At 51.6% G+C, this 24679-nt stretch overlaps 1 protein-coding gene across 1 annotated transcript in view; it reads right to left on the bottom strand.

Moving 5' to 3' along the window:
- Positions 1-6378: 6378 nt before the first annotated feature.
- LOC136379479 (WW domain-containing transcription regulator protein 1-like) overlaps positions 6379-24679 on the bottom strand; it is a 68624-nt gene continuing 50323 nt past the window's right edge. Inside the window, exons 7-9 of the mRNA XM_066346899.1 lie at positions 18562-18695; positions 16145-16257; positions 6379-9810 (exon numbers count right to left, since the gene is read on the bottom strand). Of these exons, the coding sequence (XP_066202996.1) occupies positions 9626-9810; positions 16145-16257; positions 18562-18695 (432 nt within the window). The 3' untranslated portion in view covers positions 6379-9625. The remainder of the gene's footprint in view (positions 9811-16144; positions 16258-18561; positions 18696-24679) is intronic.

The following is a 24679-nucleotide window of genomic DNA, read 5'->3' as shown; positions in this document are numbered from 1 at the left end:
AGCCGGGAGTAGCTGTCTCCCAGACAGAGACACTGGCCGTGGTCATTACTCCTTCTCTGAGCCCCCCCCTCACAGAGCAGGCAGCCGGGAGTAGCTGTCTCCCAGACAGAGAGAGACATTGGCAGTGGTCATTACTCCTTCTCTGAGCCCCCCCCCTCACAGAGCAGGCAGCCGGGAGTAGCTGTCTCCCAGACAGAGGCACTGGCCGTGGTCATTACTCCTTCTCTGAGCACCCCCCTCACAGCGCAGGCAGCCGGGAGTAGCTGTCTCCCAGACAGAGGCACTGGCCGTGGTCATTACTCCTTCTCTGAGCCCCCCCCTCACAGAGCAGGCAGCCGGGAGTAGCTGTCTCCCAGACAGAGACACTGGCAGTGGTCATTACTCCTTCTCTGAGCCCCCCCCCTCACAGCGCAGGCAGCCGGGAGTAGCTGTCTCCCAGACAGAGACACTGGCAGTGGTCATTACTCCTTCTCTGAGCACCCCCCCTCACAGAGCAGGCAGCCGAGAGTAGCTGTCTCCCAGACAGAGGCACTGGCCGTGGTCATTACTCCTTCTCTGAGCCCCCCCCCCCCCTCACAGAGCAGGCAGCCGGGAGTAGCTGTCTCCCAGACAGAGACACTGGCAGTGGTCATTACTCCTTCTCTGAGCCCCCCCCTCACAGAGCAGGCAGCCGGGAGTAGCTGTCTCCCAGACAGAGACACTGGCAGTGGTCATTACTCCTTCTCTGAGCACCCCCCCTCACAGAGCAGGCAGCCGAGAGTAGCTGTCTCCCAGACAGAGGCACTGGCCGTGGTCATTACTTTTCTCTGAGCCCCCCCCCCCTCACAGCGCAGGCAGCCGGGAGTCACAGCTGAGTGTCTGGTCACAGTGTTAGCCCCTCCCCGGTGACACCCTGAGACCCTGTCCCACCCGCCTTGCAGGCCACTCCATCTGTTTCTGTCACAGCTGAGTGTCTGGTCACACTGCTAGCCCCTCCCCGGTGACACCCTGAGACCCTGTCCCACCCGCCTTGCGGGCCACTCCATCTGTTTCTGACAGCTTTTCCACACGCACGGTCTGCCCTGGCTCAGGCTTCACACTTTCCTAAAACCTCTCAAACAAGCAGCATCAGGCCTCCGCGTGCCCTGTACCCCTCAGAGTGGCCCCAGACCCGGCACGAGCTGCAGCCGGTCTTGGCTCACAGCTTGTTGTCTCCTGGGTGCCTCCAAGCCCAGCACAAGTAGCAGCCGTCTGCAGGTTAGTCTGTAGCTCATGCTGGGTGGCCCCGGGCAGAACTTGGGCAGCGGCTGACCTTGTTCTGCGCCTCCCTTGAGGCCCCAGAGCCAGGGCACCTGGACAGATTCAGACCGTGTCGAAAGCACCACCCAACCACCTCCACCAGTGACACACTCAAGGGGCAGACTCGGTGGGCACCTGAGCCCTGCTGAAGGAAGTGCTGCTCCCCAGGGTGGGCGCTCGCACAGCGGATCCTCCTGGGTGCTGGCAGCTCATCAGCCTGGGGCACATCCCTCCCACGGATGTGCCAACAACCCTCAAGGCTCAACCGCAGCAGGAGGCCGTACACAGCCACCTGGGGGATAAGGAGCGGGCACCCCTTGAATGTTCAGCTTAGGGGACCGAGGAGGCTGTGCCACTGGACCCCACAGGACACCTGCGACAGAAGGCCACTGCATTAAGTCCTGGAGATGTAGCAGCTCTACCTAATACACAGAAACAAACACAAGGAGGCTGCCAACATGCGGACATGGAGAAACAGGCCCCAAATGAAAGAACAGAACTAAACTCAAGGGGAAAAAAACCCTCAACTAAATGGAGACAAGCAATCTATTAGATGCAGAGTCAAAGCAGGGGTGAGAAGGATGCTCTGGGAACTTAGGAGAATAGATAAACATTGAAATCATATAAAAGAACATGCAAATCATTAAAAGAAGAAGCATTCAGAAATGAAGGACACGCTAACCCAGGGGTCGGGAACCTACGGCTCGCGAGCCAGATTGTGGCCCTTTTGATGGCTGCATCTGGCTCGCAGACAAATCTTTAATAAAAAATGTTAAAAATATAAAACATTCTCAGGCCCTGGCCGGTTGGCTCAGTGGTGGAGCGTCGGCCTGGCGTGTAGAAGTCCCGGGTTCGATTCCTGGCCAGGGCACACAGGAGAGGCGCCCATCTGCTTCTCCACCCCTCCCCCTCTCCTTCCTCTCTGTCTCTCTCTTCCAACTCCCACAGCCGAGGCTCCATTGGAGCAAAGATGGCCCGGGCGCTGGGGATGGCTCCTTGGCCTCTGCCCCAGGCGCTAGAGTGGCTCTGGTCGCGGCAGAGTGATGCCCCGGAGGGGCAGAGCATCGCCCCCTTGGTGGGCGTGCTGGGTGGATCCCGGTCGGGCGCATGCGGGAGTCTGTCTGACTGTCTCTCCCGGTTTCTAGCTTCAGAAAAAAAAAACAAAAAAAAAAAACAAAAAAACCATTCTCATGTATTACAATCCATTCATTTCCTATCGCTCATGTTCATGGTTGCGGGTGTCTGGAGCCAATCACAGCTGTCCTCCAGGACAACACCAAATTTTTATTGGATAATGCATAACGTACACGGGTCGTTGTATGGCTCTCACGAAGTTACATTTTTAAATATGTGGCGTTCATGGCTCTCTCAGCCGAAAAGGTTCCCAACCCCTGCACTAACCAAAGTGAAGAATAATTTACAGGGAATCAACAGTAGAGTAGATGAAGCTGAGAATTTAATCAGCAATTTGAAATGTAAGGAAGCAAAAACCACCCAATCAGAACAGCAAAAAGGAAGAAGAATCCAGTAAAATGAGGACAGTGTGTAGAGCCTCTGGGGAATCTTCCGGTGTGCCAAGTTTCACACCACGGGGGTGTCGGAGAAGAGAGAGCAAGAAATTGAAAACCTTAAGGTATTATTAAAGTGTACTCAGCAAACATTTTAAGGTCAATTTAAAAAAAATTTTTTTAAAGGGGGTAGTCATATCCTGGAACTCCTACGGGTCTACCATATCATGCTTTTTACTTAAAAAAATTTTTTTTACATTTCTTTTGAATGCTAATGAACAGGAGACACCAAATCTTTTTCACCTGGAAACTACTACCTTCTTTATTAGATCCAGCTAATAACACTGTTTTGTCTTTTTCCAAATAGCTCCAGATATATGGAAAAGATTTATATAGGTAGATGGGGATCCTCAAACCCCTCAGTGAGATCTTCTGAGCATGGCATTTAAGATACCTAGAGGCAGAAAAAGCCCAATAGAGATCAGGGGAACTACCAGCTTTTAGGATACACCCTTAAAGGCTCCAACGCCCCAAAGGGGTCTCATAGGATGCCATCTGGGTCCTGCTTCAATAGTGGAAAGGAAGGTCATTGAGCTAAAGCCTGCCAGGCTTACACGCCTCTGCTGTGAGGAAACAGGGACACTGGAAGGTGGGCTTCCCCCTCGCTCCTCTAAGGGAGGGTTCAGTCTCTTCCAGCCCTGCTCCAGCCACCTATGACCTAACCTTGCCCAGAATGCTGGGGTTTGCCACTGAAGGCTGAAGGTGCCCAGGGCTGTCGGCCCTATCTACAACACTGTGGACGAGCCTAGGGTATTTCTTCCAAGAAGCAGGTAAACTGATCTCATTTGCACAAGGGCCACTTAACTATGTTTTGCCTGAATAGTCAGGTTTTTTATTCTTCCCTCAAAGATCTGTTGTGTGTGTTGATAGTCCTATTTTCTGCTGCTTTGCTTAATATATAGTGTTTCCTTTATCCCTCCTACCTCAATGCCCCACTCATATTTCAGGCTGGGACCTACTCCTAATTTAGAGCTCTCTTTCCCCCTTTTGCCAACTTCTATTATGAATCTACCTTTGCCACCCAGCTTAGTGTATCCCAAGGTTCTCTTTACCATGCCACAGTCACAGAGCTCCAGGGAAAAGCAACCTGGTCTCATCTCTCCAGGCAGAGGAGAACAGAAGCTCCATCTCCACATATGCTGCAGATGGCTTTTCCAGTCTACCTGAATCATTACCAGCTAGAAGCAGCGGTCATTGGGACTTGGACATGAGCTGCAAAGTATAGAATGGTGACAACAATTCCAGTGCCGTAAGAACTTTTCCTGGATGTGGACTTTTCCTGGACTCCTGCTCCCTGTGACAGCTCCTAACAGACTGAACTGTGGTTGGGTTGCATTTTTCAGGGATTTGGCATGGTGATGGGGCCAACTTGGACTTGGTGAACATGTTAAGGACACTACTCTTTTATGGATTCTTGCGGTATTGGCCAAGAGTTTGCTTAAAGGCTTTTAATCACTGTAAAAAAAAAATAGAAGACTGGATAAAGAAGATGAGGCACATATACACCATGGTATACTATTCAGCTAGAAGAAATGACATCGGATCACTTACAGCAGAATGGTGGAATCTTGATAACATTATGCGGAGTGAAATAAGTGAATCAGAAAAAACCAAGAACTGCAGGATTCCATACATTGGTGGGACATAAAAACGAGACTAAGAGACATGGACAGGAGTGGGGTGGTTACAGGGGGTGGGGGGAGGGAAGGAGGGAGAGGGGGAGGGGGAGGGAGAGGGGGTACAAAGAAAACTGGATAGAGGGTGATGGAGGACGATCTCTCTTTGGGCGATGGGTATGCAACAGAACTAAATGACAAGATAACCTGGAAATGTTTTCTTTGAATATATGTACCCTGATTTATTGATGTCACCCCATTAAAATAAAAGTTTATTTATTAAAAAAAAAAAAGAAATTAAAAACCGAGGCCTGACCAGGCGGTGGCACAGTGGATAGAGTGCCAGCCTGGGACACTGAGGACCCAGGTTTCAAACTCCACAAAATTGCCAGCTTGAGCATGGGATCATTTATGTACATGACCCCATGGTCACTGGCTTAAAGCTCATGGTCGTTGGCTTGAGCCCAGGGTCGCTGGCGTGAATAAGGGTCACTCAGTCTGCTATAGCCCCTGATTAAGGCACATTTGAGAAAGCAATCAATGAACTAAGGTGCCACAACGAAGAACTGATGCTTCTCATCTCTCTCCCTTCCTGTCTGTCCCTATCTGTCCCTCTCTCTGTCACACACACAAAAAAGTGAAGGGATTAAGAAATACAAGTTGGTGGTTACAGAACAGTCACAAGAATCTAGTCAATAATATTCTAATAAGTAGGTCTAGTGTCAGATGGGTATAAAATTTACCGATGACCACTTAGTCAGATATAATGGGTTGTACACCTGAAACGAATATAATATTGTATGTCAACTGTAGTAGTTGAAAATTGAAAAATGAACAAGCTGTTTCTTACAGTGCTATTTGTAGCTACCAAATAGCTATCAACAGGGACATTCATACAAAATAATGTTAGTTGTTGTTAAAAATCATGAGGTATACAACAACTACGTGTACTGGCATGAGATGATGACCGGGAAATTGGATGTATCAGTTGCTTACTGTGGGACCTTACGCATAACCTCTCCAAACATCAATTTCTCCATCTGCAAACTGAGGATAATACCGTTGATGCAGTAAGACTGCTATGCAGTGTAAATTAGATAATATACAGCAAGCTTCTGCACAGTGCCTGGGAAATGGTAAATGCTCAACAAGTATTAGTAATATTACTGCTGAAAAATGCAAGTTTCTTAACATGTATAATTGCTTTCCATTTGCTAAAAAAAAATGTAACATACTTTTTTTTTAATGTGACATTTGAGGAGATACACAATTTTTAGTTTTCCACTTTATACATGTTGTGATCTTATGACATTTGCAACAAGAAGCACATTACAAGTAACGATGAGATACCATGCAGGAGACTTAGACCTGGAACGTTGACAGTGTTCTCATGGAGCATCTCTTCTCTCTGCTGTATGTAGCTGAGTGCTTCTGCGGCCACGCTCCACTAGGGGCGCTCTCACTAGAGTGTCTGTGCAGTGACAAAGGCATCACGACAACGAGAATCAAGGGATGCCATAGGCAGAGGACAATACACTGTCACAGGTACACAGAAAATGGAGAGCTGTTTTCAGTTTCGAGAACAAGAAGGTACACCCCATTGTTAACAATGGAAAACTGAATCCCTATCTAGTTCTGACGTCTCGGTCACAGTCAGGACGGTGTGATTTTTATATACACGCATACACACACACACGCTTAAAAAAATTCCTGTGGGTCATTTCACATAAAGTAGAAACCAAAATTCTGTGGCTATTCAGCCTGTTAAAGAACAGGCATTTGAGCCAAAAAAATGTTTCCTCACAAAATTTTCTTTCTTTCATCCTCTGCCAGGAGGGTTGCATAAGCTCCTCTCTGGTACCACCCAAAGCCCTCCATAAAGCACACACACAAGAATAATAAAAGGACAAAGCCTCCAGTGGAAATTCGATTGTATTTATTTTTCTTATACAGAATCAGAGACGTAAAAACCAGTACCAAAGTCCAGGTAAAATGGTTCGATCTGATTGATTTGGCTGCATACTTTCTGTATGCATAGCATTCTAAATTAAAAATAAACGTACATATGTCGTATTACAAAAAAAAACAAAACAAAACGTAGAAGTAAATTTCTTTCAAAGTTAAAAGTACTAGCACATAAATGATGTAGTGTATTAGGGAAACGGTCTCTGTCCATCACCCATTTTTCCCAATTAAAGGAATCTACCATTTCTTTTTAACAGTTTCCCCTCCCCCCATAAAAGTTGTACTTTCAGAAGTTACTTCCTAATTATGTCATGAGAACACAACTCATAATTAACCACACTTCTGTCACCCCAGATCACTTTCTTCTACAGAGAGCTTTTTGACCCCGCGGGGGCGGGGCAACAGCACCCCCTAACTTTTTTTTTTCTTCTTTTTCTGTTTTACGTGCTTCTCGTCTATTGTATAATCCGTGAAAAGAGGTGGCATTTCACATCCTAAATACTATGGTGAAACACTAAGCATCACTTAGCTTTAACAGAGCTGCAAATAGGTTTTAACAATATATCTACTTCAAGAAAATGTGTTTAATCAGGAAAAAAATAACACCCAGAAAGATCTCTGAAGGCATTTTTCCATTTTAATGTGTTTTTCATGGCAACACTATTGGATGAAATGTTGAAATTGATTGATTGATGTAGGACTAAAAAGACTAGATATCCTGGCAGCTGTTTACCAACAAGAAGAACAGTATAAATAGCACCTTATCTTGATTCTGCAGGGGTGTTAACACTCACAATAACAGGAAATAGCCTTTAAAAGGTTGTTCTTACATAGATTTCTAGCTTTAGTGTTCTTTAATAAAAGCTGTCTTTTATGGCCTTAAAAACAAACACACAAAAAAGTATATCTGGCTTTATCTATTAGTAAACACATAGGGTCCATATTTAACTCTGGAGAAATATTTGTTATGTTCATTAATAAATGTCTCAACTAATTTCACTAAAAAAGCCGAAAATCTTCTAGTGTTTTCTAATGCCACAAGCTTACTAGAAAATTCTAAAAATTGGTAATACAAATGATCAATGTTTTAACTATCTTTTTTTAAAAAAAGAGGGGTATTTGTTTCTCTTATGGATCATCACCTGAAAATGAGTCTATAAAAATATTTTTTTTTAAAAAAAAATACAGTAACACTGCTCAGTTTTGTTAGGTCCCTTGTTTTTTGTTTTTGTTCTTAGAATGTACAACTCTTCTTGCAATTATTGCTAACATCAAAGAAAAAGAAACAGTGCTCCCTTCAACTTCGTAGCAACATCAACATCACGCCTGCCTCTCCCGGAGCACTTGAAGAGAGGGAGGGGAGCAGAGAAACATAACCCAGGGGTCCTTCAGGAAAGAGAAAGCCCTTCATGCTGTTGGAAGCGACAGCAGGCTCCAGCCTGGTCCTCCTGACAGGCGCTCAGCATCTGCTCGGACAAGGCTGCCCCACCCGGCCCCTCCCCCACCACGTAAAGTGCACCAAAGCCGCCTCTTCCTACAACCGTCTTTCGGTATCAAGACTGGAGTGGGAAATTGTCTTTCTGTTCTTTGGGGGCACCTCTCCTCCCCTCCTGCTTGTCTTGCTTTTGGGATGCTGTAACTTTTCTATTTCCATTTCTCAACGGGGTATCCCTTCCACTCGAGTCCATCACCTGACGACTTCCTCTCTGACCTTTTCACGTGCCTTCTCTCCAACAAGATAAAATGCAGTCTGCCCATCTATGTTCTGACAGTTTGAGAAGGATCTCATTTAAGATCCTGAGCAAGTAAGCCCTCTAGGGAATTGAAAGGTTCTTCCCGGAGACCTGAATTAATTGTCTTTTCAAAAAAGATATTAAGTTCATAGATTATAAATAATGTCAGTTGAGAACATGACACAGTTTGAGGACGTCATTGGCAGCGCAGACCGCGCATGCCCAGTGAACCTGATGCTCGCTCTCAGTCCTTAAAAGCTCATTAAAAAAAAACAACAAAACAGTTTTTGGTTACATAAGAGGTATAGAGTATATATTTCATGCCTTTTTTTTTATACCAACTGTAGCAAACAGGGTTAGGATACTAGACTTAGGAATCAATTTTACTGAATTCGGAAACCTGTCTCCACCATACACCCTTTTCAAGAGGGCACTGTTTTTAAACGTCAGTCATTCTTCAAACAGTTTCCTAGAGAAGACTGTTTTATACAACGCTTGAAATCTCACAAGCAAAGACTGACAAGGCTTCAGAATTGCAAAAGGCACCGCTTCCCGCGGGTGCCACCAGGTTGAACGTGATGTCGTCCTGAGGCCGATGGAGCAGTTTCGAAAAAAGACAGAGATGCAAGTTGCCACTGATCTATCAAAAAACATCTGGCTGCCCTTGGTCATCAGCTACAAAAGTACAGCGCTTCAGAAGATGAGCATCAAACTCTAAGCGGCAGTTAGTTTGTTTTTAAATCCCAGTTGCCATTTTAAAAATGTTCTGTTTAATGAACTGTTCCTAATTAGTAGCACACTGGTCTCTTTCATAAGATCTGCTGCTCCTCTCCGCTCGCGGCAGGGGCTGGCTGTCCCAACGCCGTGCGGACAAGGACAGGAAGATCAAGTCCAGGCGTGGGAAGATCATCGGAACCAGTACGGATCCAACACGACGCTGCATTCCACACAGCAGGATTTTACCGTCCGTACGATGACGTTTAAAGCTCGGTTACATATTTAAAGCATCTGGTACTACCGTCACCCGCACAGTTTATGAAATGGTAAAATCAGGTCTAATTTTGCGCACATTTCCTGGACCGCGCCGCCTGTCAGAAAAGTCACTGCCTGTGGTCAACTTTTTATGGTGTATAATCAATTGATGGGTCAATTTCAACGAACACCCCACACCGCTTACTTACGTCGTGGGGCTGGTTGCAGGGAGAAAAGGGAAGGAGCCGTTCTGCCTCGCCCGCGGGGATGCGGGCTGGCGCAAAGTGAAAGCAGAACGTTTATTTACGCTTAACTTCAGTGACTGTCAATCAGACCCAGGCAATGACTCAACTGGCCACGTGGAAAGGAGGGAGCGTGAGTCACGGAGGCGGAAGGTGGTGCCCCCCGCGGGATGCCCTCTGCTCAGGCGATGTTCCCCAGGGGCCCAGGAAATGTCAGGTCGTGGCCGCGCCCACGGGACACGGGGCGCCGATTACAGCCAGGTGAGGAAGGGCTCGCTTTTGTTCAGAGCGGACTCGACGTCGTTGAACAGGGGGATCAGGTCTTCGGACTCCAACGTGCCGAGGTCCACATTGGTTCCGGGCAGACAGTCCAGAAAGTCAGGGAAACGGGTCTGCTGAGGGTTGATGTTCATGGGTGTCTGTCCTGCGCTGTCTCCTGCAACAGAAGGAGAAGAAAAAATTGACTTCTTCTTTAAGCTCTTGAAAGAGGGACAGCCCAAGTGATAACATAACTCATCGTCATTTGCACTGTGCCTGCGTTTAAACAGATTATATTGCTGCAGGTCTAACACAGCTTGTCTCTGAGCAAAATGTCAGCGGCCGCTGCTGACACCGAGTTGGTGATGCTCGCTCACAGGAGAGGCGGGGCTGCCGGTGAATCTCCAGCTGCCCTGGGCAGACACGGTCCAGCACGCGGGAGTCCAGGGAGGCAGGACAGGCCCGTGTGCAGGCCCTGCAGTCTGACCTCCGCTCTGTGCCTCCTGGGGACAGCAGCGAGAAGAGCTGTTTTGTGGAGGAGTAGAGGGCCTGCCCTACCAACACCTCATCCCAGCACTGAACTCAGGATGTAACCTCAGGCTTCTAGATACCCCCAGTCTCCCCTTCTATGTTCAAAGACAGGAGCGAGGGGTTTCTTTTACCGTGTTATTAAGAGGCTGTCTTCACTCGTGGCTCTAGGGATTGATTCCAAAGCATTGTATAAAGTGGGTTCTGCGGACCACCCCTCCCTCTGCACACACCCCTCTCGCACAACGAGCTGCCTCTCTCACAAGGCACGTGAGTCACAATGCACACGAGCGGGTGAAGGTTCTGAGATGCCTCTCAGTAAAGAAATCTTCTTTATTTTACCTTGTTTGTTTAGAAATCCATTTCCTAAACCTACTGACTCACCTAATCCAAGTTTGGCAGAATTTATACCCTACTAGTCTACAGCACACAGTTGAGAAAAGGCTGTGTTGAAGGAAAGTCAAGCAGCTGGGATATAACATGAGAAATTCACGTTTTTCATGAATTGTGAGAGTCCATGTGCTGACCTCTGTGCCCGTAGGCTGGCCTTTTGTAGCCCTGGGACCTTTAGACACATGTAACTTGGGACGTATATGAGCTGTCTGACCTTCAGTTTATCCACAGGAAACGCAGATTATAACACCTTCCTCACAAACTGGAGTCAAGCACCATATGGTGTCCCCACTCACATACATACAAACAGACCATCAATGGGAGTTGACTGTGCTCAGAGCAAGAAAAATCTTGGAACTCCATCACCGTGGATCACGCAACATTGGAAGAGCTAGTGGATTCCAGCAGCCCCAATTTCTGGAAGAGGTGTGCTATACCTCCCCGACTGAGGGGCACTGGTAACCAAGGCCGGCTACCCCCAGCCCCCATGGCGATGTTTAAGGATTTCATTAAATTGGCTTTTGTGTCTGTCTCACAAGTGCGGTTGCCTTCCTGAACAGCGTGCACAGACATTTCACTATTCTGAGTAAAGCTGCCGACGATTCATTTTAACCGCGTGCATCAAATATTTCCCAGGGTGGGAAACAGACGTCTCTCTTGGTGATGAGGGAGGCACATAACCAAACCCAACTTATTTTGGGGATAGCAAAGCTTAATGGCTTTTCTGTAACCCACAAAATATCAATGCTTCTTGGCAAAATTTTATCGAATTTTCATTGCAAAAAGCAGAGAATATGGACTTAATGTAAAACATCAAATTAGAAAAGAAAATGCAGAATAACTTGTTCTGCCCACTGGAGTAGATGGAAATGAGGTTTAAAAAGAATCATCTGCCTAGAAAACTGATCTGATCTAAGAGGCTGGTGTCTTTAGGTTCTTCCTCTCCCGTTAGAATCATTTGCCTCTAGTGATACTCTGTTTTAACTTTCTAACAACTCAAGAAGACATTTTGAGCCACACTAAAAGCTCTCTGTTTTCAAGACTTCCTTTTGCGCTCTCTCCCTGCACATGGAAGGCATGAGGGAGATAGTGAAAGTTCTCTGTTGAGGTTAACAAGTTTAAAAATATCTCTCTTTGCAACAACTTTGCAACCTCACTGTAACCTTTTTGGTCTTTGCAGTTCTTATCCACCTAAGAAGTGGGAGAGACAAAAACCAGGCAACTCTTGAAAGGGTGTGATCCTTTCAGAAGACTCTGGAAGGCTGAATAACGTCCCCAGGGCTTTGCTCTTGCTATTTTCTTATACTCTCATCTTCACACAGCCAGTCCAGCTGTTGTTTCCCATGTGATGTGCGTTCTGCAAGGGGTGTGCGTGCTCAGCTGGCTCTCCCCTTCCAGGTGCAGTCAGCGGATCCCTGCCCACCCGCGGTCAACCCCATCTCTCCCTGCGAGAGGGTTTACGCCCACTTCCTACAGAGACTTCCAAGACGTGACCCTAGACTAGACTCAGCGGGCTGACATTCACCTAACCGGGTTAACGTGGAGCCCTAGTGTTTTATCAAGTTCCTCGCGTACATGACTTCAGCCTTCTTAGGAGGAGGAAAGAGGATCTGGGGCCACGCTCCATGATCTCAGGACTCCGGCTCTATGAAGTGAGCACATCACTCCGGCCTTATAGGTGAGGAATTCAAGAAGGGGGTGGGGGTGGGGGGGTGGGGATGGTGTACTCCCCCCCCCCCCCCAGCCACTACCAGAAAGTGGAGGAGAAACTTAGGTGGCCTGTCTGCAAAGACTACGGTCTTTTCAGGATACCACTTCATTCCACGTTTTGGCTTTAAAACATTCTCCATTTACCCACTAGAGGTCCTTTTAAAAAGCCACAGAATAAAATTCACGCTTAGATTTAAGTCTCCTTAAGTCTTTTCTTATTTACCTTTCCTCTCTTTCCTGTACTGGCTTCCCTTTGTTTAAAAGATGAAACAAACGACCATAAAACACAGGAAGGAGCCACTCCAAAGAGACAAAATAAATCTCACACCAAAAAATGAAGAGAGGGAGAGATGGAGAAAGAGAGGGAGGGAGGAAAGGAGGGAGAAAGCTGAAGTCATAAATTAAAAGAAAGCAAAATAAACAGTTGAAACTATTCCCTGTGTGACTCCTCACAAGACAGTCCGTGCAATCTTCTAAACACGCCAGGGACGGGCTGTGAGGGGACCCCGCGGTGGCTGCGAGGGGACCCCGCGGTGGCTGCGAGGGGACCCCGGGGCGGCTGCGAGGAGACCCTGGGGGTGGCTGCGAGGGGACCCCGCGGTGGCTGCAAGGGGACCCCCGGCGGCTGCGATGGGACCCCCGGGCGGCTGTGAGGGGACCCCGGGGGCGGCTGCGAGGGGACCCCGGGGCGGCTGCGATGGGACCCCCGGGCGGCTGCGAGGGGACCCCGGGGGCGGCTGCGAGGCGGCTGCGATGGGACCCCCGGGCGGCTGCGAGGGGACCCCGGGGGCGGCTGCGAGGGGACCCCGGGGGCGGCTGCGAGGACACCCCACGGCGGCTGCGAGGGGACCCCGCGACGGCTGCGAGGGGACCCCGGGGGCGGCTGCGATGGGACCCCCGGGCGGCTGTGAGGGGACCCCGGGGGCGGCTGCGAGGGGACCCCGCGGTGGCTGCAAGGGGACCCCCGGCGGCTGCGAGGGGACCCCGGGGGCGGCTGCGAGGGGACCCCGGGGCGGCTGCGATGGGACCCCCGGGCGGCTGTGAGGGGACCCCGGGGGCGGCTGCGAGGGGACTCCGCGGTGGCTGCAAGGGGACCCCCGGCGGCTGCGAGGGGACCCCGGGGGCGGCTGCGAGGGGACCCCGGGGCGGCTGCGATGGGACCCCCGGGCGGCTGTGAGGGGACCCCGGGGGCGGCTGCGAGGGGACCCCGCGGTGGCTGCAAGGGGACCCGCGGTGGCTGCAAGGGGACCCCCGGCGGCTGCGAGGGGACCCCAGGGGCGGCTGCGAGGGGACCCCGGGGCGGCTGCGATGGGACCCCCGGGCGGCTGCGAGGGGATCCCGGGGGCGACTGCGAGGGGACCCCCGGCGGCTGCGAGGGGACCCCGGGGGCGGCTGCGAGGGGACCCCGGGGGCGGCTGCGAGGGGACCCCCGGCGGCTGCGAGGACACCCCACGCCGGCTGCGAGGGGACCCCCGGGCGGCTGTGAGGGGACCCCCGCAGTGGCTGTGAGGGGACCCCGGGGGCGGCTGCGAGGGGACCCCCGGCGGCTGCGAGGGGACCCCGGGGCGGCTGCGAGGGGACCCCCGGCGGCTGCGAGGGGACCCCGGGGGCGGCTGCGAGGGGACCCCCGGCGGCTGCGAGGGGACCCCGGGGGCGGCTGCGAGGGGACCCCGGGGGCGGCTGCGAGGGGACCCCGGGGCGGCTGCGAGGGGACCCCGGGGGCGGCTGCGAGGGGACCCCGGGGGCGGCTGCGATGGGACCCCCGGCGGCTGCGAGGAGACCCCCGGGCGGCTGTGATGGGACCCCGGGGGCGGCTGCGAGGGGACCCCCGGGGCGGCTGCGATGGGACCCCGGGGGCGGCTGCGAGGGGACCCCCGCGGTGGCTGCGATGGGACCCCGGGGGCGGCTGCGAGGGGACCCCCGGGGCGGCTGCGATGGGACCCCGGGGGCGGCTGCGAGGGGACCCCCGGGGCGGCTGCGAGGGGACCCCGGGGGCGGCTGCGAGGGGACGCCGGGGGCGGCCGCGAGGGGACCCCGGGGGCGGCCGCGAGGAGACCCCCGGGGCGGCCGCGAGGGAACCCCGTGGGCGGCCGCGAGGGGACCCCGCGACGGCTGCGAGGGGACCCCATGGGCGGCTGCGAGGGGACCCCGGGGGCGGCTGCGAGGAGACCCTGGGGCGGCTGCGAGGGGACCCCCGGGGGCGGCTGTGAGGGGACCCCATGGGCGGCTGCGAGGGGACCCCGGGGGCGGCTGCGAGGGGACCCCACAGCGGCTGTGAGGGGACCCCCCGAGCGGCTGCGAGGAGACCCCGCGGCGACGGGACCCCGCGGTGGCCCACCCTGGCTGACGGGTCTGTCTTGAGCCCGACTCATCATCTGGATTCAGAGTGGGAAGGGCAGGCACCTGGGAGCAGAGTGTGACCAGCACAGCCTCCGTGGACAATGGCATCGGGAAAAGCAATTCTTTTCATCACAGAACCATTTTCTAGCATTCGTGAGGCTGGAGGAAAAACTTGTGTGGAAAATACCGAATGGTGAGACATCTCAGCTGTCTTTTAGTTTATATGGTCCCAGAACATCTTCTGGGAGCTTATTAGCATTTTGATAATGAAGCCAATATCCGGCTAATAAGACCAAATTCCGTTTTTGCAATCAAAGGGCCTTAGGACATCAGTACAATGCCAGGATTGGGGGCTGACAATTCAGAAGCAGAGCTCTGAGTTGATCAACTTGCCACGAGCCCACCGCTGCCTCCCAAGTGTGGTGAATGACAGGAAACCAGTCCGCGTGCTGGTGGGACCGTGAACCAGCACGTCTCCAGAGAGAGCGTGGCCCACACATCTCAAGCAAAACCCGGACAGCATCACTGTTCCAGAGGAGAGAGGCACAGCAGACAGCGGTGTGGGAACGTGATCGTGAGGAAAGGCTACAGGAAACATGGACTAGCAAAAAGAAACACAAAAGAAGAAAAAATGGCAGAATTTAAAATCTTATGTTCTTCTCTAAAACTATATTTGTGCCTGACCAGGCAGTGGCGCAGTGGATAGAGTGGCAGACTGGGATGCGGAGGACCCAGGTTCAAGACCCCGAGGTTGCCAGCTTGAGCCCAAGGTTGCTGGCTTGAACAAGGGGTTACTCCGTCTGCTGAAGGCCTGCGGTCAAGGCACGTATGAGAAAGCAATCAATGAACAACTAAGGTGCTGCAACGAAAAACTGATGATTGATGCTTCTCATCTCTCTCCCTTCCTGTCTGTCTGTCCCTGTCTGTCCCTCTCTCTGACTCTGTAAAAAACAAACAAACAAAAAAACTGTATTTGTATAAACGATGGGGAAGTGGCAAGAGTTGACTCAGTGCGTGGGGGGCTGGCTGGCTAATGTTTAGTTGTCATTTTACATAGTTTGTTGAGATGAAGTGATTTGGATAGAGTTTAGAACTGAGGTCACTAAAAAGACGATTTAAAAATGCAAATGTTTTGGGTCCTGACCAGTTGGCTCAATGGTAGAGCGTCGGCCTGGCGTGCAGGAGTCCCGGGTTTGATTCCCGGCCAGGGCACACAGGAGAAGCGCCCATCTGCTTCTCCACCCCTCCCCCTCTCCTTCCTCTCTGTCTCTCTCTTCCCCTCCTGCTGCCAAGGCTCCAATGGAGCAAAGTTGGCCTGGGCGCTGAGGATGGCTCCATGGCCTCCGCTTCAGGCACTAGAATGGCTCTGGTTGCAATAAAGCAACACCTCAGATGGGCAGAGCATCGCCCCCTGGTGGGCATGCCGGGTGGATCCCGGTCGGGCGCATGCGGGAGTCTGTCTGACTGTCTCTCCCCATTTCCAGCTTCAGAAAAATACAAAAAAAAAAAAAAATGCAAGGACTTGCAGGCTGGGCTCCTACCTGTGTCCATCTCGTCCACGTTGCTGAGGAAGTCCTCTGGGGTGGTGGGGACGCTGTAGCACCCCAGCCCCAGGCCACTGTCGGTGCTCTGCTCCCTCGAGTGGTAAGGCCCTCTGGAAAGCGGAAGATGGAGACGCGTCAGTGGGAGTCCACTACAGAAACTTCAGAATTAGCCTGACGAGGCGGTAGCACAGGGGATAGAATGTCGACCTGGGACACAGAGGACCCAGGTTCAAAACCTCGAGGTCACTAGCTTGAGCGTGGGATCATAGACATAACCCCAAGGTCACTGGCTTGAGCAAGGGGTCACTGGCTCAGCTGAAGCCCACTGGTCAAGGCACATATGAGAAGCCATCAATGAACAACTAAGGACCTGCAACGAAGAACTGACACTTCTCATCTCTCTCCCTGTCTGTCTCCCTCTTTCCCTCAAACTAAAGTAAAAAAAACAACAAAAATATTTCATAATTAAGATGCAGTTGTGAAAATCCTAGCATAGTTCTGTCATTCTGCCCTTTCCAGGGAATGAAGAGGCCGGTTCTGTACTTCCTTGTCATTCTCCTTCTGAAGCATTCATCCCCATGTCCGTGAAATTAATAAACTGTAATCAAATAAAAATGGCTTTTAGTAGCAAACTGACAATTATTTCCTTTTCATCTCAAAAAATAACAATTTGAACTCTACATGTTGAGTATCATACCCTTTACATAAGTTTTAAAAAACAGAAAGCAGCCTGACCTGTGGTGGCACAGTGGATAAAGCGTCAACCTGGAAATGCTGAGGTTGCCGGTTCGAAACCCTGGGTTTGCCTGGTTAAGGCGCATATGGGAGTTGATGCTTCCTGCTCCTCCCCACTTCTCTCTCTCTCTGTCTCTCTCTCCTCTCTCTCCCTCTCTGTCTCTCTCTTTCCCCCCCCCTCCTCTCTAAAAATGAATAAATAATAAATAAATAAATAAAATAAAATAAAAACCAGAAAGCAACATTGACCACGGATTATGGATGCACACGATCAGGCAGTAAGAAGCACAACACGCAGGTGAGGAGCACCTGTGAGCAGTGCCCCACGGAGGAAGGGGGGAAAGAAACACTTCAGAAGAAATGAGTGTAAATGTTAACTGTGATACTTCTCTAAAAAAAAAACAACTAAGGCCCTGGGTGGTTGGCTCAGTGGTAAAGTGTCGGCCCAGCATGTGGAAGTCCCGGGTTCGATTCCCAGCCAGGGCACACAGGAGAAGTGCCCATCTGCTTCTCCCCCCCCCCCCCCCCCGTAGCCAAGGCTCTATTGCGGCAGAGTTGGCCCAGGCGCTGAGGATGGCTCCATGGCCTCTGCCTCAGGTGCTAGAATGGCTCCGGTTGCAATGGAGCAACGTTCCAGATGGGCAGAGCATCGCCCCCTGGTGGACTTGCTGAGTGGATCCCTGTTGGATGCATGTGGGAGTCTGTCTCTCTGCCGGGATCCCCACTTCTCACTTCAGAAAATTTTTTTTTAAAAATCTATAAAAATATGGAAAATCTGGGTTTGGGGTAAACTGATACTTTTCTCAACACTGAAATACTTTGAAGTCAACAATTTGAAAACTTCCCTTCATTACATCAGCTACTGTTTGTTTCCATCGCTCCATTTTTAAGAACTTTCATAACTGGTGTTTGTTCTCCAGGACCTTTCGCAGGGACAGAAAGGACACGGGAAAGGGCTCGCGGCCCTTTATCTGAGTTTGAACGACCAGCACTGAGGTGTCTGACTTACTTCTGCTCACGGAGCCACGCCTTGACTACAGTATCTTTCCCACCTGCTCCTAAGTTTCCTCTGTTAAAACATCATCTGTCTCTTTTAAATTTTTACTGTGAAATAATTCTGGAGAGGCAAAGAGAACACAGATTCCCGGGTGCCCTTCCCCCGGGTCCCCCCAGGTAAGCACCGGACAATGCTCCAAACCGGGACGCGGACATCACAGGACATGATGAACTGAAACCAGAGATCTTGTTCCCATTTCAGCACAAACACCGCTCCCTAATCGTCAGGCTGTCTGTCGGCCGCACGGGCCGCTCTGCCTCCCGGCCCCTCCCCCGCGCCCCTGCCTACAGAAAACCACAGTCTTCTTTCACATAATCACTGTGCAGCACCATGTTCATTGAAACTGTACCCGGATCCATGTTTTGAAATTACTGACAGGGGAGTCAGTCCATGGCATAGCACCGATTTGTGGTTTTTAAATTTGAGATTCAAAAAAAAAAAAAACACGTCGATAACTTCTACTGCTTTTATCTTTTCTGCCACTAGCCTCTCCTTGCTGCCCCCAGCCTGACTTTGACCTGCACGCTCCCCACCTTTTCCCCCATTAAACAAAGACCCGTCATCCTCCAGACCACAAAACAGAGAGCGTCAAACAGGCAGCGGCCCCCAGATGCTGACTTACCCGTTGAGGAAAGGGTCGGAGCTGTTGTTGGTGACGGATCTCATGTCCGGGGTCATGGCGGGAGGGCTGACAGCCGCCTGGACCGTGGCCAGGGTCTCGGCCTCCATGGGCAGCTGGCGACAGAGGGCGGCTTCCTGCGGAGACAGGCCGGTCGGGTCAGAGGGGGGCGGGAGGGGATCCTCGGTCAGGTCAGGAGGACCGAGGGTGGGGGCACAGCGCCCCTCCCGGGAAGACGTTTCACGGGACAGAAAGCGCTTTTCATGTTGGCTCCCCGCAAGTCCAGACCGTCAGGAAATCATCAGTGTTCCTCCTCTAAAAAAAGTCTCGCAGGGCAGGCCGAAGTCACCTCCTCAGAGTCACAAAGTTAATGAGAAGCGCAGCTTACATTTGCCCTCAGGGGACTCACGTAGAGACTGTCCCCTCCATCCAATTGCTTAAATACCCAAATCGTATAAAGGCCCCTCAAAACACTTCCTCAGAGACAAGGCTATTTTCACCCCCAGGTGCTCAGACCAAGTCGCTATCCAAGCAACTGGGCTCCTCTGGTCTAGCAGGTGCGTTCCAATCTGGGCCACTTACTGGCCAGGGACACTGTGGGACCGCGGGGTTCAGGCTCTACGTTTAATTCCCGTCATTAATTCGTATGTCAACAGCCAGGAGAGCGAAACAACCCGTTAAAATGTTTGTTTGTTGGTGGCTCAGTGGTAGAGCGTTGGCCCTGCGTGTGGATGCCCCGGGTTGATTCCTGGTCAGGGCACACAGGAGAAAGTGACTATCTGCTTCTCCGCCCCTCCCCCTCCCCTTACTCTCTCTGTCTCTCCCCACCTCCTGCAACCGAGGCTCCAATGATTGAGCGCACTGGCCCCAGGGAGTTGAGGATGGCTCAGTGAAGCCTCCACCGCAGGCACTAAAAATAGCTCCGTTGTGAGCACGGCCCCAGATGGGCAGAGCACTGGCCCCAGATGGAGTGGCAGGATAGTTCCCAGTCAGGGTGCATGTGGGAGTCTATCTATCTCCCCTCCTCTCACTTGGAAAAGAAGGGAAAAAAAAGTTTGTCCGTTAGCTTTTCTCTTTGACTAATTATTTGATAGACTCGACCAAAACGGTTGAAGCTTAGGGAACTGTGTGGACCCAATCCAAGTCCCACTGGACGACGAACTGCTTGAGAGTGTCTGGTTTCAACGGCAAAAATCAGAACAACACTAGTGCTGTTTTTTTGAAGCTAGCATCACTTTGCCAGGGAGTGCGGGTCGATCCAAAGTCACGGATGTGACTGCAATTACTTTCTCTAAGTGTAAGCTCCAGGGAGAATTCTCCCCCATTTTCACAAACGTAACCCGACATCAAACTTCTTTCGGATTTGCTGCCATTTCCAGAGGAGAATACTTCCGTATGTTTATACTTCATCCAAAACCCAAAGCTAGGCCCTGCCCATCCGTTGCTCACTCTTCAGGCTAATGCCCTTGGTCTCGCTGCCCCTTAAACCATGCCAAACGGAATACTCAGGCCGTCTAAGTTACAGGATCTTTGTCAGAACTGTTCCAGCCCTAACATGCTGTGATTTTAGAGAGTAAGTGCTGTCTAGACAAGTCCAGTGAAGTCATCGGCTATAAAAATGTTCGGTTACTCGAGTTCATTGCACTCTTACTAGGAGTTCCAGTAGCGTGGCTCGAACAAACTGTCGGAGACCCGACTGACAAGAAACTGCATCCCTAACGTACACTAACTGAACACCCGGGCTAGGGAGGGCTCCCGGTTCACTCTGCTCATTCAGGGGGCAGATAATCGGAACACTCAGTGAACAGGAGTTTTATTCAGTTAATCCATAAAAGCAAAACAAAAAACAAAAACGGACTCTTTCTTTTTTTAAAAGGTGATTTTTTTACTCCATAATCCAGAAACTGGGTATAAAATACAGAGTTCTGAACTTTCCTCTTTGTTTAAATCCCAATAGAGATTTTTTATCATCTTTTTGTTGTTGTTGTGAATTTCCACGAGAGAGGGAGGGAGAGAGACAGGAACATCGAGCTGTCCCTGTAGGTGTTCCGACCAGGATCAAAACAGCAACCTCTGTGCTTTCGGAGAGTGCTTTAACCAGCAGAGCTATCTGAACAGAGCAATCTAGTACAGATTTAAAAAAAAAAATGCTTGTGTGTGGCTCAAATCATAAATGAAACCCAGAAGGACTACAAGTAGTAATCAGAGCTGAAAGAGCTGTACTGTCCCAGGGGAAGGCTCTCTGTGCCGTTTTACACGTATGTTCTTCCTCTGTCTTAAATTAAAGATAACCCAAGTTCCATTCTCCAGCATCGATGTTTCTCTACTGTGTAGACCTGGTGTCATCACAAGCCCAATGCCACGTTCCGTCTGTGGGGGACTCACAGTATCATTTTCCACCTTCAGATGACAAAACAAATAGCAAAGCAGAACCGGTGTTGAATGCACCTAGATAATGACTTTAAAACAAATTAGGCTCATCTGAGCTAGAAAGTTATGCTAAGGGGCGACACTTTCCCCAGGATTATTTCAAGCTTGCTCCTGGGTCACAGGTCATTCCACGCAGCAGTCACTGACGATCACGCTGGCTCCCTACTGCAAACCCACCTACCCACCTAGTGGCCCATCCGCAAAGCCCTGCAGGACGCCCCTGTCCCCGTCTGCTCCTTCCCGGACGTGCGCCCGCCCTCCCTCCCTCCCCACTTCCAGCCCCTCGCCAGCCTGTCCCCTCAGCTTGAAGCTGTCCCTCAGCTCTCCCCGAAGGACGCTCTCTCACTCCATGCTTGGTCCCTACGAGTGCCACTGCTGCAAAGACTGCACTCCATTTCCTCCACGCCACACCTGCACCTGTTCCCGGCCTTTCTCATCAGAATAAGCTCCATGGGAGAAAGGCTCGCTCCGTCCTGCCTGCCCACTGCCTCCAACAGCGACACACCCAGGAGGCACTCCACCAGTACTTGCTCAATGACTAAATAAACAACGTTACTAGAATTCACATGAAAATGCTTTAAATTGTAATTAGGAATAAAAGAACAGATAAACCAAGAACAGTCAGGTCTCACCCTGGCTGGCTAGCTCAGCAGTTGACTGTCGGTCCAGTGTGTGGAAGTCCCAGGTTCGATTCCTGGCCAGGGCACACAGGAGAAGCGCCCATCTGCTTCTCTACCCCTCCCTCTCTCCTTCCTCTCTGTCTCTCTCTTTTCCTCCTGCAGCCAAGGCTCCACTGGAGCAAAGTTGGCCCGGGCACTGAGGATGGCTCTGTGGCTTCTGCCTCAGGTGCTAGAATGGCTCTGGTTGCAACAGAGCAACAGCCTCAGATGGGCAGAGCATCGCCCCCTGGTGGGCATGCCGGGTGGGTCCCGGTCGGGAGTCTGTCTCTCTGCCTCCCTGCTTCTTACTTCAGGAAAGTACAAAAAACAAAACAAACACACACAAAAAAACACTCAAGTCTCATCTTCAACCACAAACACGAGCGAAAGTAACAGCCGTAGTGCACCCCCCCACCCCCACTCGCCAGGCGCAGACTCATCCCCACAGGCTGGTTCCTCAGCATCCCTCCCCTCTCTTCATCCAGGGCATGTGCAGCGAGGCGGACGGCTCAGGGGTTCCCGGGGCCGACGCCTGCATTTGAACCCTGGCCCTGATGCGCCCCGGCCCTGTTATTCGGCCCCTGTGCTCTTCCTCTGCAAAGCGGAGACAACAGCAGCGTCTGCCCCGGAGGACGCTGTGGCGGCAAAGCGAGCTCAGACACGCAGGAGCCTGGGGCGGCGCCTGGCAGGCGAGGTCGCTCTACACACGTGGACGCCGTGTCATGATCTCACGCTCCATCCTCCAATCCCAGACAACAAGAGCAAACACAAAGTGAAAAATAAAAAATCTTTAAAAGTCGCACTACTGCGTGGAACAGGTCCACTCGGAGGGGCCCAGCCCTTCCTCCTGGTCAACCTTCACTTTACCAGGATTACGCCCAAGTGAGACGTCCGTCAGGATGCGTCAGCAAGGCTAAGAAAACGATTTCTTTAAGGAAAAAAATGTTTTCAGGAGGTTTGTAAACCTTTTCGGATACCATAAAATTGGTTTTTGATATAAATGGAGAACGGTGAGATGTTTCATTTCGTTTAATTACATTTTATGATGTAATAATTAATGTTGTATTTAGAGTTTCTAAAAGTCTAGGCTTTTTTATTTTTATTTTTTTGAATGACAGTATTTTCCTCTTTCTGCTTCTGAATGTAAGGAGGGAAAGAAAACCACACACACAGCCCCAAATCCTAAGCTTTAGAAATCAAAAGACGAACCTCACTGGCACAGCCTCATCCAAGCAAGGGAGGGTTTGAAAAACAACAATTCCATTTAGGTCCGAAAGGAAACCCCGGACTCAGCACGGCGCTGCGGCCCTCGCCCGGGCAGAAACGAAAGTTAGTGGACTGTAGCTTGGCCAAGACGACGCAGCGGTCAGGACTGATGGGACTACAGCAGCTGGACCACGGTCAGAAGGTGGGGGCACTGGACAAGTCCACTGGCCTGAAAATAAGGGCCAAAGCTGGTCTAGGACACGGCTCAAGCCTCCAACTCAGAGAACCTATGGTGCTGCTGCCCGGATGGAGCCCGCGGCTCCGCCCCCCGCTGGTCGCTCCGCCCCCCGCTGGTCGCCCCGCCCCCACTGGTCACTCCGCCCCCGCTGGTCGCTCAGTCCCCACTCACTGGTCACTCCGGGGGGCTCCTCCCCCCCCCCACTGGTCACTCCGCCCCCGCTGGTCGCTCAGTCCCCACTCACTGGTCGCTCCGCCCCCAGCTCCCTGGGGTCCAGGCGGAAGAAATGCTAAGCAGAAGGCACATCCGAGCCCCCCCTCTGTCTCACCCACCCCAGGTCAACTGGTCTGGTCGCAGAGCCCTCCCTGCGTCCCCTCCACGCCCAGTCTCCTGCGTGGAGACTTAGTAATAGGTCTTCAGTTCCCTGGACTCCTCAGGACTTCGGGTGGGTCTCTCTCCGTCTCAGCCAGGGGGCGCCCACCCTTACAGGCCCCATCACACCACACTCTGCGGGATGCCTTCCCCGGCCGGCCGCAATGACCACAGCAAGCCACGACCTTCCCTGTCTCCCAGCCCTGGTCACCTCAATCAGCACAGCCGGCTGGGGTCTGAAACCGGGCACATCTCCCAAAGCGCTCCCCGTCCCGCCCCGGTGCAGCTCTCCCTGCCAAGGCCAGGGTTCCTCTGAATGCCTTCCCGCTGAGCCCAGCTCCACGTCGGGGTCGGATGACTCTCTCAGACCCCGCGACAAGTCCGTCCTTCATTTATTCCGCATAATGGAGGCTGATTCCAAGGTGCCAGACGCTATTCTCTGAAGCAGAGACGCCACAGTGACCCGCACGGCCGGGGCCCTTCTGCATGGGGCATTCTAGAGGGTGAGACAGGCTAGAAGCAATGATGGTGGGCGAGGGCCAAGCCCGGTGGGTCCCATCTCTCTGGTAGCCCCGCGGTCCAAACACCCTTCCTGTCTCAAGTAGAAGGCCAGACGCTGCTTCTCTAGATATTTCTACTGACTGGCCCACCTCCCCCAGGGCTGCACCCGGGCGCTGTCCGACACCCTGCCAAGGCCTTTAACAAAGAATGACCAGAGAAGGAAGAGAGGTTGGGAGAGTCTGGGGGGAATGTCCTATGAAGAAGGAAGGGACTGTTGAAGCAGAAGAGAGGCTTGAGGGGGCACACCTGGGCTCTCCAACTATTAAGGAACCAATCCCTGGAGATGGGAAGATCCCCTCGACCCAGGACTTGAGGCTGCTATGAGGAAGGGCTTTCTAGTCTGTTGGGGGGTGGGGGGAGATGAAGGGAGGTGGGGAGACTGGCTCTTTCCAATTCCCTGGGCCACAGGTCACTGCAATTCTCTAGCAGCTATTAAACCAGGGGTCATGAACCTTTTAGGCTGAGAGAACCATGAATGCCACATATTTTAAAATGTAATTCCATGAGAGCCATACACTATGTTTAACACTAAATACAAGTAAATGTGTGCATTTTATGTAAGATCAACACTTTTAAAGTACAATAAGTCTCTGAATTCTTTTTAATAACGTTGTTATGCTGTTGCTAACCAATGATGAATAAAGTACTTCTTACC

The sequence above is a fragment of the Saccopteryx leptura genome, chromosome 8, assembly GCF_036850995.1.
Source record: "Saccopteryx leptura isolate mSacLep1 chromosome 8, mSacLep1_pri_phased_curated, whole genome shotgun sequence".
Lineage (NCBI taxonomy): Eukaryota > Metazoa > Chordata > Mammalia > Chiroptera > Emballonuridae > Saccopteryx > Saccopteryx leptura.
This window is presented reverse-complemented; position numbering and strand designations above follow the sequence as displayed.